We start from the raw sequence: 14,794 nt of genomic DNA on the forward strand, positions 1-14,794 counted from the left end.
AATGATTACATTAGCAACCTACATCTCAGTTTCCTCATGTAAAATGGAAACAGCTAATACTAATTCATCTCCAGGTTACTTTATTATAAGGATTAAATGAAATGTTAAAAATAAAACATAGCCGGCGCCGCAGCTCAATAGGCTAATCCTCCGCCTACGGCGCCGGCACCCTGGGTTCAAGTCCCGGTCAGGGCGCCAGATTCTGTCCCGGTTGCCCCTCTTCTAGGCCAGCTCTCTGCTGTGGCCAGGAGTGCAGTGGAGGATGGCCCAAGTGCACCCAGGATGGCTCTGTACCGGCATGGGAGACCAGGAGGTAGCACCTGGCTCCTGGCTTCCGATCAGCGCGGTGTGCCAGCAGCAGCACACCGGCCGCGGCAGCCATTGGACGGTGAACCAACAGCAAAAAGGAAGACCTTTCTCTCTCTCTCTCTCACTGTCCACTCTGCCTGTAAAAAAAAAAAAAAAAAAAAAAAAAAAAAAAAAACCACAGTATATATACATCCATTAAGTTATTGTTAGGACATAGCCTGTTTGAATCTAATACAATAAAAACATGACAAACTGGTCAGCTGAAGGTAATAACAACTATAATGAATCAAAAGCTCAATGGAATTAGGATGAAATGAAACCACAGGAAACTTCTGGGAGTGTAGGCCAATGGGGTGAGAGACAAAGTCACAAGATATTAGTATATAGATAGCACTGGGCCACTGGTTATAAACAAAATGAAATAAACTGTGCCCTGGAGATCTAAGTATTAAGAAATAGAGGAGTATGAAGTCTAACATTAAAACTGAATTTGATTCCTCTCTGACTCACTGCAAAATACTGACAAATATCTCTAGAATGGGTTCATTTTTTTTAAACTTTTATTTAATGAATATAGATTTCCAAAGTACAGCTTATGGATTACATTGGCTCCCCCCACCCCGCCAATGACTTCCCTCCCACCCGCAACCCTCCCCTTTCCCGCTCTCTCTCCCCTTCCATTCTTATCAAGATTCATTTTCAATTTTCTTTATATACAGAAGATCAGTTTAGTATACATTAAGTAAAGATTTCAACAGTTTGCACAGAATGGGTTCATTTGACCCTATTCAAACACAAAGACTCTTTCTTTTCCCTGCTAATCAAAACAGACTACTTTTGTCCAGGTACGGAGACAGTTTCGCAGGCAGTTATCCTATAAGCAAAAGTAGGAAACAAAAGGAATGTTATCATGCCCCTTCTGAATCTAAGTGATTTTAGATTTACTGCCAAGGAGTGTGTTAAGTCTTTGGATTCCTTGGAGAATGGGGGAATATACCGTATTTTGGTAAATTTTCCTGAGTCACTATTGGACTAGCAAGTAATTGGCCTCAAAGAGCTATAAATCTGCCCACCAAATAGTCGCTGCCTTATTTTAAGTTACCCCAGAGCCCCTGAAAGGCCACTAGGAAACTCATATTGGAGGGGGAAAAGGCAATACTCAATTCTGTCAACACTTAGCAGTCACAGCTACTACTTGTACCACATTCATCACACATGCTCAACAATTCTATGAGGCAGTCACTATTACTGTCATCATTGTAAAGACAAGGACACTGAGGCACAAGGAAGTTGCCCAACACTGTCCAACTCCTAAGGGTAGAAGAGAGCTCTGAACCTAGGCAGCATGGCTTCTGAGTCCACTCTAATGCAGCAGGTTGTATGGCAAATACACACAGTAAGCCAGGAAACTCTCACAAAGGGTTAATAATTCTTAATTTCAACTTTGAACAGTTATCATTAATATTTAACCAACTCATTCTTTAAAATCCAACCTTCAAGTCAGCTCTTCAAAAATTTTTTCTAAGTCTTGCAGGCAGAATTCTTCACACTGCTAATTTCCAGGTTAAAAATGTCATGAAATAATCACAACAGCAAAAGGCTTTAAATAATTCAATGTCACCCATTTGCTACTAGAACTCTACTGTAAATTTTGCTAAGTATTTTATCAATAGCTTCACTAAACTGATTTTAATACCCTGTAACTACCACCACCACATATGCAAAACACTTATTTAAGTCAAATTAAAAACGTTTAGATGAGTCTTCTTGGCTATCCAATATAATTTACTAAATCACAGAACACAAGATCCATGGGCAATAACATGCAATGTTCAATGTAAACAAATTCAACATGTACAATTTAAATTGCATTATTACGTTACTTTTAAGATGCATTTCAAAGGAAAAATATGAAACTGCTGTTCTCAGCCAGTAGAGGAAACAAGATTAAAAAATTAGCACATCTGGTTTCTGTGCCTGAAGTTGAGGAACCATTAACCAACTCAATAAAATTAAATTGATTACTAAATGAGTTCAATTTCTCACATAAAGACAATCATTATAGACTGCATTAACTGATTTTCCATTCTTACCGATTATCCTTCCAAAAGAATGGGGATGGGGGCAGGGAGGCTGGACATAGACACTTCACATATATATACATTTTAAGAGTCTAAACCTTTGTAAAATGCAAGCAGCCTAGAATGGAATGCAAAGGACTAAATACAGGAGGTAAACCAGAACACTGCCTTAACCTTATCTGGAAGTATTCATTGTTATATAACTTCAGTAAATGCAAAAAACTTTTGTTATGGAAGTATATTCTCCTTCGGTTAGAAGGCATCTAGTAAGCAACCCAATTCTATCTCCTATTCAGTTATTCATTTCCCATATATTTGGGTTTCTTCACTGAATCCTCAGTGTCGGGGCACTACAAGTTGCTGTGAAATTCTAAATATCAGCATCCTATCCAGATAATGTATCCAAAAACAAATTCCCCCTTATCTGAGGCAATCCTTTCTTTCTGCAACTGTCAGCCTAGGGAACACACAGTAAGGTTGCCAAGTGCCCCAGAGACTGATGGAGAAAAGGGCTTTCCTGGAATACAAGGCATGCAGTGCTAAACCTAGAACAGTATGAAGCAACCTGGAGCAGTTGATTCAACTATCACAAACTCAATACCTTGGAAAGCCAGGCCATGGCATCATCTACAAGCTACAAAGCACCTGCCCCATTCTAAAGGACAATGTTTATTGCCATCTTTGATGTAGAGAAGTTCTGAACTTGTCTCATCCCAAAGCTATACTGGCTTAATATTTCATCCATTTGTCTGACACTTATCATAAAATACCACATGCCTGAATTACCGTAATGTGTCAGGTGTCATAAATCCAAGCAGTTTCAGACAGCTGAATTAACAGGATCCCTAAACTTCAGTTCTATAGACAGCAATAGTCAAGTATTAACATTACATTTATAATTAACTAATAATAATCAATTGAACGACACTCAAATATTTCTCCACCAACCTACTGGTTTATGCTCTCAGGAGGCCTGTATCAAAACTGCCAAGAAGTAGGGCAATCAATCACAGGTTCTCTGGCTGTGCTCTAAAGTTATGATCCAGTTTTTCACTGAGAAGGTAATGATGGAAGAATGGTCCCTGTGACACCAACTTTCTCCTCTGCCAATTATGTACTTACACTCTCAATCCCTCTGGCCAACTCAAAAAGAAGTGCCAAAGATTCACCAGCAGCTATTCTCATGTTTACATCATCACAAGAGAGGAGGCTTGGAAGTTTATGAAAATGCCTAGAAAAGAGTCAGTCGTTACTATATGAATGCAAACCAATTAGCCCAGCTAACCACAGCTTTTATAAAATGTGAAACTGAAGATACATACATTTCAAGCTTTTTCTTAACCTCGCTGATTGGGCATATGGTCAGTAACAATGTCCAGGCAAGCAGCGAGCTGATATGAAGCACTGTGCTAGGGGTGCTGCAGAGAACATTAGTGTCTTTCTCTTTGATATAGGACTTGGTGAAGATACTTTCCAAACATTCTAGAGTTGAATACAGCTCCTAATGCATAAGAATATGAAGTAAGACAATCATCCTAAATCAGAAACAACAACAGATAACTGGCATCAAAGGTCTCTACTTACAGTAATGTCATCTGTGGCAATAAAACAGCAAACACCAAAGCAAGTCGCACACTGAAAAAAAAAAATCACAGAACACATACAGACATTACTGTTTGCAATTTTATTTCTTATTAATTCTAAATCTTCCTGCCTTTATAACTGAATATGAAGATTTTCCTATCTACATAGCTGTATTAGGGCCCAAGTACAGAATTTAGCAGGGCAGAGTAGTCAATTTCAACTCCACCTGTGCTACAAAACTCACAACATAACTTTAGGAAAATGATTCTGTTCTTCTCAGGTCTCAAAACTAAAGGGAGAAATGCATACAAATTAAGTACCTAATTCCTAAATTATTTCAAATTACTGAATGATTTTTTTCTTAATCTATATAAAAAGCATTCTGAAAGGGTAAATTAACTATTCCCTGTTTGCTTTTGTATATAGTAGCAGTGCCTATCAGGTCATTTCAAACTTCAATTCAATGAAACAAACATTTGAGAGGAAGAAGCTCACTCACTCTTTGCAAAATAAATCATCTTTAGATCTTTAAAACATACTAAGATTTCTTTGATTTTTAAGATTTTAAAACTATATTTACTGGATTTCATAAAGACTATTATGAAAATTTTTAAAAGAAAGTGGCTTCAAAAAGCAAGCAAATAGAAGCAAAATCTCATAAAATTTAAATTACTATAAAATAAAAAATGTACAAAACAATTAGAATCTGAAAGCTTTCTCAAATCCCAAAACTAGATAAGTATTTCACAAGTCAGTTTAGCTATCTCCCTAAATCTACTCATGTAAAAACAGCATTCAACATTTTCATAAGGACTTACAGGCCACAGAAGCAAAAATAAAAATAAGCAAACAAGAAAAAATAACATCCAAATAACCATTAAGAACCTAGGTCCTTTCTTTAAGTTCTAAGCAAAATTATTCTATATAATCATCTTCCATAACCCCATGAAATATTTTATATCAGTATATGATCTTCAATTATGTAAAAGTTTGCTCCATAATGGAATGCATTTCTAAATTTTCATTTACTTATTTTCATTTTTTTATTCCAAAGACAGAGAGAAAGAGAGTGATCTTCTATTTCTATATTCCCCAAATGACCACAACAGCCAAGGCTTGGTTAGGCTGAAGCCAAGAGCCTGGAACTCTGTCCAAGTTTTCCTTAAGGGTGTCAGGGACTCAAGTACCTGAGTCATCATTTGCTATCTCCCAAGACACACATTAGCAGGAAGAGGGACCAGAAGCAAAGTAGGCAGAACTCAAACCTGGCACTCTGATATGGGATATGGGTGTCCCAACTGCTGATTTAAGCTACTGCTTCAAAATGCCCTCCCCCAGAAAATTTAGGAAAACAACTATCATAGTAAGTTTACTTACTAAAAGACAAATGAGAATAAAATATCAGCAAAAACCTATGTGGCTGGATGATAGACCTAGATAAATCTGTAAATTTAAGTCTTATACTTACAGTTTGTCTTGCCTGGATACTAGCTGTCCCATCACAAATTATTTTCTTTAGGATTGGTCCAAGAGTTTTTAAAATCTCTTCACTTTCAATTCCAGGGCCCAGCTGAATACAAAGAACAGATGCTAATGCTGCAGCTGCACGTTGCTCGTCACTCTTCCCTACAAAAAATGACAAGATGCAACCACGATGAATTATTTTCAGTAAACTGGTTGAGACAGAAATTTCCCAATTTTTTTCAATTATAAAACAGCATCTACCAAACCCTAATTATGCAATGGGTTTTGACATAATCTACAAATTAGTGAAGTTAAAAGTGCAACTTTTTAAAAATTGTATTTATTTGAAAGAGACAGGTAGAGAGAGATATCTTCCATCCACTGGTTCACTCCCCAAATGACCTCAATGCCCATAGCCAACCTGATTCAAAGCCAGAAGCTTCTTCTGGGTCTCCCACATAGATGCAGGGGCCCAAGCACTTGTGCAATCTCTTGCTGCTTTCCCAGACACATAAGCAGGGAGCTGAAGTGGAAGTGGAGCAGCCAGGACTTAAATTGATGCCCATATGGGATGCCGTCACTGCAGACCATGGTTTTAAGCAGCGCCAGTCCCAAGAAGCGCAATTTTAGAAAGAGATCTCACTCAAATCCTAGATGACTTACTAGCCGAGATCCTCAGTTAAGCACCTTTATTCTCTAAACAGATTTCCTCATCTGTAGGGTAGACTAATCTCTATGGATGGGAGTACTGCAATGTTTCAACAAAATACAAGGGTACTTCAAAAAGCTTATAGAAAAATTATATTTATTTTAAGTGTGAGCTTATTTTGGTGCAAATACAGATATTCCACATTATGAAAAATAAATTTTGCATCAAAATAAACTCATATTTTAATTCTATTTTTCCATGAATGTTTTGAAGTACCCTTGTGTTTCATTTTGATTTCTGTGTTCCAACTTCTTAATGTCCTCATACAAATAGTGCTCAGGTAGCCCTTCAATGAATTTTCACAAGCATTTCAGATGTACATAGCCCAGGAGGTAATCCTTCACAGCTTCCCTCTTAATAAGGGACTAAAAATTAAGGATTATTTTCAAACTGAAAATACACCTGTATAAATTAACCTTTTTGAGACTTGTATACACCAAAGGGTTTGGGCAAACATAACCTAAATCGTTATCTGATAAACTAAAAATTTACAAAACATGCAGACTTCAATGGAATTTTTAAAGGTCACCTTGTCTAACTGCCATTAAGGGAGACTGCTTTACTGTAAAACATCTTCTAAAAAGTCACTGTAGGGCTGGGCATTTTATTTTTTGTTTTGTTTTGTTTTTTGCTTTCTTTTGTTTTTAAAGATTTATCTACTTATTTGAGAGGCAGAGTTAGAGAGAGAGAGACAGAGAGAGATATTCCATCTATGGTTCACTCCCAAAATGGACACAGCAGCCAGAGCTGGGCCAATCCAAAGCCAGGAGCCAGCAGCTAGGAGCCTCCTTCAGGTCTCCCACAAAAGTAAAAGGGCCACTGCTCTCCCAGGCCATCAGCAGACAACTGGATCAGAAGAGGAGCAGCCAGGACATGAACCAGTGCCCATATCGAATGCTGGCACTGCAGTGGAGGCTTAATCTACTACACCACAGCGCCAGCTCCAAGGGTGGGCATTTTGGTGCAGCAGTTAGGATGCTGTCTGGAATATTCACATCCCTGAGTGCCTGATTAAGAGTCCCAAATCCAGTCCTAGTCCCAGATCCAATTCCTGCTCCCTGTTAGTGCCCACCCCCAACCACTGTGCACATATTTGGGGATTGAACAGACAGATGGGAGATCTCTAGCTAGTCTTCTCTTTCAAATAAAAGAATTTATTTATTTATTTATTTGAAACGCAGAGTTCCAGAGAGAAAAGGAAAGACAAAGAAAGAGATCTTCCATCTGCTGGCTCTCTCTCCAGATGGCCTCAACAACCAGGACTGGGTCAGGCCAAAGCCAGGAACCAGGAGCTTCATCTGGGTCTCCCACATGGATGCAGGAGCCAAAGGACTTGGGCCATTTTCCACTGCTTTCCAAGGCAAATTAGCAGTCAGCTAGATTGGAAGGGGAGCAGCTGAGACTCAAACCAGTGCCCATTAGGGGATGCTGGCACTGCAGGCTGTGGCTTAATCCACTGTGCCACAGCACTGGCCCCCCACATAAAATAATTTTAAAAGCCACTGTGGTACCTAAAAAATTTAGCTCTGCTGAGGCCGGCGCCGCGGCTCACTAGGCTAATCCTCCGCCTAGCGGCGCCGGCACACCGGGTTCTAGTCCCGGTCGGGGCGCCGGATTCTGTCCCGGTTGCCCCTCTTCCAGGCCAGCCCTCTGCTGTGGCCAGGGAGTGCAGTGGAGGATGGCCCAGGTGCTTGGGCCCTGCACCCCATGGGAGACCAGGAAAAGCACCAGGCTCCTGGCTCCTGCCATCGGATCAGCGCGGTGCGCCGGCCGCAGCGCGCCAGCCGCGGCGGCCATTGGAGGGTGAACCAACGGCAAAAGGAAGACCTTTCTCTCTGTCTCTCTCTCTCTCACTGTCCACTCTGCCTGTCAAAAAAAAAAAAAAAAAAAAATTTAGCTCTGCTATAAACTTCGACCCATCTCATTTCTCTGAAGCCCTCACTTGTTCTGTACAAAGAGAGGGGTAGGTTTGACCAAGGGTTTCAGTCATAACAAAGTTTCCATCCACATTGAGGAAAAATGAGAAAAACAAGCATATAAAGTTCATTCAATTTAAAGAACCAAGCATGCTTCCACATCTTTGGTGCTAAAGATATTTTCTTAATAATGATGATAGTACAAAGTAATGATTTTCATAACATCCTACTGAAAAATTAAGAAAACTGGCAGATGTGTATCCTCTTAAGTTTCTTAGTTCCTAAAACTGAAAAGTTGGGTAACACTATATTTTATCTTTAAGGTCTCTCTTTATTCTTTAAAGCTCTAGCATTATAACAACAGGGAATTCTAGAATCTCCACTACAAAATGTAGCATTCAAATATTCCAAGGGCCATCCTGAAAATGGAGTCACAGGTACAGTCAGTGTTTCCAATAACTGCAAGGGAAAATGAGTGAGGTGATTACAAAACTCCCAACTTTAGAAAAGTTAAGTAGCATGGCTTTTTTAAAAATTTTTTTAAAAAGATTTTACTTATTTATTTGAGAGGTACAGCTACAGAGAGTGAGAGGAAGAGACAGAGAGAAAGGTCTTCCCTCCGCTGGTTCACTCCCCAAATGGCCTTAGGGGCTGGAGCTGCACCGATCAGGAGCCAGGAGCTTCCTCCCAATCTCCCATGCAGGCACAGGGGCCCAAGCGTTTGGGCCATCTTCCACCACCTTCCCAGGCCACAGCAGAGAGCCAGACTGGAAGAGGAGCAGCCAGGACTAGAACCAGCACTCACATGGGATGCTGGCAAAACAGACGGAGGATTAACCTACTGTGCCATGGCACTGGCCCCAGCTTTTTAAATAATAGTTTATACTGACGTCCAAGATACACTTAAAGCTTGGTTCATATAAGAAGAGAAAGGCAGATGCCTTTTCTGATAGAAAAAGAGATGATAAGTCACCCCAATTCTTCCCAGTTTCAACCTGTTGCTACATAAACACAGTTTCTGCTGAGTCTCACTCTAAGTTACAACAACCATAGTATATTCCTTGACTGTTACAGAGTCATAAAAAACATATTAGTGTTACAGTACCATTAACAAATGTGACTACAAAGAAGGCAGTAAATAACTTATTAGTTGTGTAACTGAACTCAAAACCAAAGGCATTACCTTTTTTCAAACAGCGTTCAATGCTATCAGTTAAAGTCATTCTTCTTTCCAGAATAAATTCACAAAGCATTTTTGAAGCCAGGGCATTTTTAATACCTTCAAGAGCTGCTTGCCTTGTCTTTGCACTGTTTACAACAAAATGTAAAAAGGAAGAAAAAAGATCCAGTTGGAGTGCACCATCAGACTATGACTCTTAAAAGCATCACTTATTTCCTCCTAAACGTTTTCCATCATAAATTGCTTTTAAATTTTCAAGCTTTAACCATTTCTCAATATTATTTTTCACCCACAACTCACCTTATCACACAAAAGGTTTTCAAAGTGCTTATATTATAGTGTTTTTGCTCATTAGTTTGAGAGACACAACTTTAAATGGCTACATAATATTTTATAGTTTCAGTATACAAGATATGTTCTACATTATATATTTATGTATGTTCACGTTGTTTAACTCTATAAAAATCAAAATTCATGTTGGCATCTCCTGGGCTTTTTAATTCCCTTTGTTTAATTCAGGTGTAAAGTTACTATGAAGAAAAAATGTAGCTTTGACATTTTTCATGTCCATAACAAAAATGGTGAACAGTTTACAGCAAAGCTCAGTTGTCATTTCTAGTTGAAGATTAAATTTTAATTGAACAAACCTACTTTAATTATAATCAAACACTGGTATTTACATGCCATTATGTTACAACAATGACCAATCAGTCACATTACTATCTACATTAAAAGTCCAAAGGAACAAGAAACATTAAATAACCCAAAGCAAACATATCAAGCTTTGGTGAAGCACATTGCTATATCAAAAAAACAAAATTAAATAGATAAGGTTGCTAATTAGAATCATGCAGACTGGAAAACCAATATTTCCTACCTCTTATCCAGGGTTAGGTCAATTAATCCTTTCAACTTGTACTCTAAGTCTTCCTGAGATCCTTCCTCATCAAGGACTTCTGGTCCTAAGGAATAATACAAAGCAATCATTATCACTGAAGAAGGAAAAAAGCAAATATGGAACTAGTAATAGTATACTTTAGCTACAAGAACTTCTCCAGCAAAAGCACCTTTGTATCTAAAAGTGGCAAGTTGAAATTTAAAACTCATACCATCCTCAGCAAAACTGGAAGGATCACTGTAACCACTGCAATGGCTCATTGTTTCTATTGATGCATCTTCATCACTAAAAGGTTGAACATTTCGATGCTGGCCACCTGTTAGGTAGAAGATGCCAAGGTAAATGATCTTTTGACCACATATGCAAACACTTAACTTGGAAATTTAATTTACTTCAGAGAAACCCAGGACCAAAAACCCAAACTTATTTGTATTTCTATTTATTTATTTGAAACAGACAATAAAATCTTCCATCTGCTGGTTTACCCATAGATACCCACAACACTCAGGGCTGAATTAGGCTGAAGAAAGGAGCCATGAACTCCATCTGAGGCCCCCATGTGGGTGGCAATAACCCAACCATCAAGAAGCACATTATAGGCCGGCGCCGCGGCTCAATAGGCTAATCCTCCGCCTAGCACCACCGGCACACCGGGTTCTAGTCCCGGTCAGGGTGCCGGATTCTGTCCCGGTTGCCCCTCTTCCAGCCCAGCTCTCTGCTGTGTCCCGGGAAGGCAGTGGAGGATGGCCCAAGTGCTTGGGCCCTGCACCCGCATGGGAGACCAGGAGAAGCACCTGGCTCCTGGCTTCGGATAAGCGCGATGCGCCGGCCGCAGCGGCCATTGGAGGGTGAACCAACGGCAAAGGAAGACCTTTCTCTCTGTCTCTCTCTCTCTCTCACTGTCCACTATGACTGTAAAAAAAAAAAAAAAAAAAAAAAAAAAGCAGCAGCACATTATAGAAGGAAGCTGGATCAGCAACAGAACTGGGGGTCTGGCTTTGTGGTGTAGCAGGTTAAGCCACCGCCTGTAACACTGGCATCATATATGGGTTCTGATTCAAATTCCAGCTGCTCTACTTCTGATCCAGCTCCCTGCTAATGAGCCTGTGAAAGTAGCAAAAGATGGCCCAAGTGCATGGGCCCCTGCTACCCACATGGGAGACCTTGAATGGAGTTCCAGGATCCCAGCTTTGGCCTGGCCCAAAGATTCTCATTCTCTCTCTCTCTGCTTTTAAATAAATAAAATAAATTTTTAAGAAAAAAATGAATAAAAATAATTTAAATAAAAGAATCAATTCTCTCTTTTGAGGTTGCCTGCAGTCATATTTGATGTGCACTATTTTTCTGCCTCTCAATAAATCTTGCTCTTCTGTTCAACACTTTAAAAAAAAGAGCAGGAACCTGAGTCAGGCATTCCAATATGGGATAGAGTGTTGCAAGTAGCATCTTAACTGCTGCAGCAAACACCCAGCCCCAAACTTATTTATTTGAATTGCAGAGCCCCAGTGTGAGAGGAAGAGTCAGAGAGCTTCCATACAATGCGGGTTCACTCCCCACATGACCACAACAGCCAGGGCTAGGCCACGCTAAAACCAGGAGATTCATCCATGTCTCCTACGTAGGTGGCAAGGGCCCAGGTACTTGGTCATCTTCTGCTGTTTTCCCAGGAGCATTAGCAGGCAGCCAGATTGGAAGTGGAGCAGCCAGGATATGAACCAGCACCTGAACAGGATGCCAGCATCACAGGTAGTGGCTTAACCCAGTACATCACAACACCGGCTACCCCAAACCTATTTTTCAAAAGAGATGAACAAAAGACATAAACTTTCCTAAAATAAGTCAATGCATCTAATATGTACTTTATAGCACCATTTACAAATTACATCAACCTCAGATATACTTATCAATCATCTAACAAGACACACCAATTTTGAGATATAAAAACTAATACATGAAAAAATTAGTATTGGGTGAGCACTATTGTGTAGTAAATTGCTCCACTTCCCATCCAGCTCCTGCTATTGGCCAGGAAAAGCAGTGGAAAATGAACCAAGTACTTGGGCCCCTGTATCCATGTGAGAGACCCAGATGAAGCTCCTGACTCCTGACTTCAGATTGGCCCAGTTCCAGTTGTTGCCATCATTTGGGGAGTGAACCAGCGGATGAAGGACCCTTCTGTCTGTAACTTTGCCAAATAAATAAATCAATAACTGCCAAACCATGATTTCAAAACCATGAAGACAAGAGAATAGATCCAGAAATAGAGTATTATGTCAGAAGTTAATGTAACACACATAAATATGGTTTCCAATGAGAATGACTGGGCTTCATAAACATTAATTGATGAATAGGTTCTCTTTATTTATTTATTTATTTTTGACAGGCAGAGTGGACAGTGACAGAGAGAGACAAGGAGAAAGGTCTTCCTTTACCATTGGCCCACCCTCCAATGGCCGCTGCAGCCGGTGCACTGCGGCCGGCGCATCGCGCTTATCCGAAGCCAGGAGCCAGGTGCTTCTCCTGGTCTCCCATGCGGGTGCAGGGCCCAAGCACTTGGGCCATCCTCCACTGCACTCCCGGGCCACAGCAGAGAGTTTGCCTGTAAGAGGAGTGACCAGGACAGAATCCGGCGCCCCGACCAGGACTAGAACCCAGTATGCCTGCGCCACAGGCGGAGGATTAGCCTAGTGAGCCGTGGCGCCAGCCTAGGTTCTCTTTTTTATACAAAGCTTTTATTTAATAAACATAATTTTCAGAAGTACAATCCCTGGATTATAGTAGTTCCTCCGCCCATACCCACCCTTCTACCCCCAAACCATCTCACCTCCTACTCCTTCTCCCATCCCATTCTTCATTAAGATTCATTTTTAATTATCTTTTTATACAGAAGATTAACTTAGCATATACTAAGTAAAGATTTCAAGATTGCACCCACACAGACACACAAAGTAAAAAGTACTGTTTGAAGACTTTGCATTAGTTTTAGCATTAATTCTCATAGTGCAACACATTAAGGACAGAGGTCCTACATGGGGAGCAAGTGCACAGTGATTCCTGTTGATTTAACAATTGACACCCTTATTTATGACATCAGTGATCACCTGAGGCTCTTTTCATGAGCTGCCAGGGCTGTGGAAGCCTCTTGAGTCCACAAACTCAGACATTATTTAGACAAGGCCATAATCAAAGTGGAAGTTCTCTCCTCCCTCCAGAGAAAGGTATCTCCAGCTTTGATGGCCCCTTCTTTCCACCAGGATCTCACAGAGATCTTTCATGTAGGTCATTTTTGCCACTGTCTTGACTTTCCATGCCTGAAATGCTCCCATGGGCTTTTTAGCCAGCTCCGAATGCCTTTAAGGGCTGATTCTGAGGCCAGAGTGCTGTTTAGGGCATTTGTCATTCTGAGTCTGCTGTGTGGCCTGCTTCCCATGTTGGATCGTTCTCTCCTTTTTAATTCTATCAATTATTATTAGCAGACATTTGGTCTTATTTATGTGATCCCTCTGACACCTAATCCTATCTTTAAGATCAGTTATGAACTTAAACTGATCACTTTAACTTAAGATGGCATTGGTACCTGCCAACTTAATGGAATTTGGAGTTCCATGGCAAGTTTTTAGCTTTATCCTTAGGGGTAAGTCTGAGGGAATGTGTGTGGAACTGTACATCTACTCCCTCTCTTATTCCCACTCTTAATTTTAACAGGGATCAATTTTCAATTGGATTTAAACACCTAGTAATAATTTGGTGTTAAGTAAAAGGTTCAACCAATGGTATTAAGTAGAAAAAGAAAATACTAAAAAGGAATAAAATAGTAAGCTGTTCCTTGACAGTCAGGACAAGGGCTGATCAAGTCATTGCTTCTCAGAGTGTCAGTTTCACTTCTACAGATTTCCTTTTAGGTGCTCTGTTAGTTGTCACAGATCAAGGAGAACATATATTTGTCCCTTTAGGACTGGCTTATTTCACTCAGCATAATATTTCCCAGATGGTGAGTAGGTTCTTAAGCAACTCATGTTAAGGGAAATTAGGGGCCGGTGCCGTGGCTCAGTAGGTTAATCCTCTGCCTTGTGGCGCCGGCATACCAGGTTCTAGTCCCGGTCGGGGCTCCGGATTCTATCCTGGTTGCCCCTCTTCCAGGCCAGCTCTCTGCTATGGCCCGGGAGTGCAGTGGAGGATGGCCCAGGTCCTTGGGCCCTGCACCCGCATGGGAGACCAGGAAGAAGCACCTGGCTCCTGGCTTCGGATCAGTGCAATGCGCCGGCCACAGCAGCCACTGGGGAGGTGAACCAACGGCAAAAGGAAGACCTTTCTCTCTGTCTCTCTCTCTCTCACTCTCCACTCTGCCTGTCAAAAAAAAAAAAAAAAAAAAAAAAGGAAATTAGGGAGTTAAAGAGAAGTAATTTTAAAGATAAGTTGAACTAAGAGAAGGAAAAAAAGGCTGAAAACTGAAGCTTTGTATTGATATGGCATCAAAGCCTGTCACAAAGATTGCAACATAATCAAGAGTTTACTATAACGGCAATCTCCTTTTTTAAAATTAGAATCTCTCGGGGCTGGAGCTCAAGGTAAGTCTACTGCCTGCAGTGCCCGCAACCCATATGGGCACTGGTCTGAGTCCCGGCTGCTCCACTTCCGATCCAGCTCTCCACT

At 40.6% G+C, this 14,794-nt stretch overlaps 1 protein-coding gene across 2 annotated transcripts in view; it reads right to left on the bottom strand.

Annotated features, from left to right (window-relative positions):
• Positions 1-14,794, bottom strand: part of IFRD1 (interferon related developmental regulator 1) — a 32,528-nt gene that overhangs the window by 13,200 nt on the left and 4,534 nt on the right. For both annotated transcript variants that reach the window (XM_002712045.5, XM_008258392.5), the window contains exons 2-8: positions 10,353-10,457; positions 10,121-10,205; positions 9,247-9,371; positions 5,443-5,600; positions 3,975-4,025; positions 3,713-3,891; positions 3,513-3,621 (exon numbers count right to left, since the gene is read on the bottom strand). In XM_002712045.5, the coding sequence (XP_002712091.1) occupies positions 3,513-3,621; positions 3,713-3,891; positions 3,975-4,025; positions 5,443-5,600; positions 9,247-9,371; positions 10,121-10,205; positions 10,353-10,457 (812 nt within the window). The remainder of the gene's footprint in view (positions 1-3,512; positions 3,622-3,712; positions 3,892-3,974; positions 4,026-5,442; positions 5,601-9,246; positions 9,372-10,120; positions 10,206-10,352; positions 10,458-14,794) is intronic.

This window comes from Oryctolagus cuniculus, chromosome 3 (assembly GCF_051225735.1).
Source record: "Oryctolagus cuniculus isolate XC-2025 breed Fujian yellow rabbit chromosome 3, ASM5122573v1, whole genome shotgun sequence".
NCBI lineage: Eukaryota > Metazoa > Chordata > Mammalia > Lagomorpha > Leporidae > Oryctolagus > Oryctolagus cuniculus.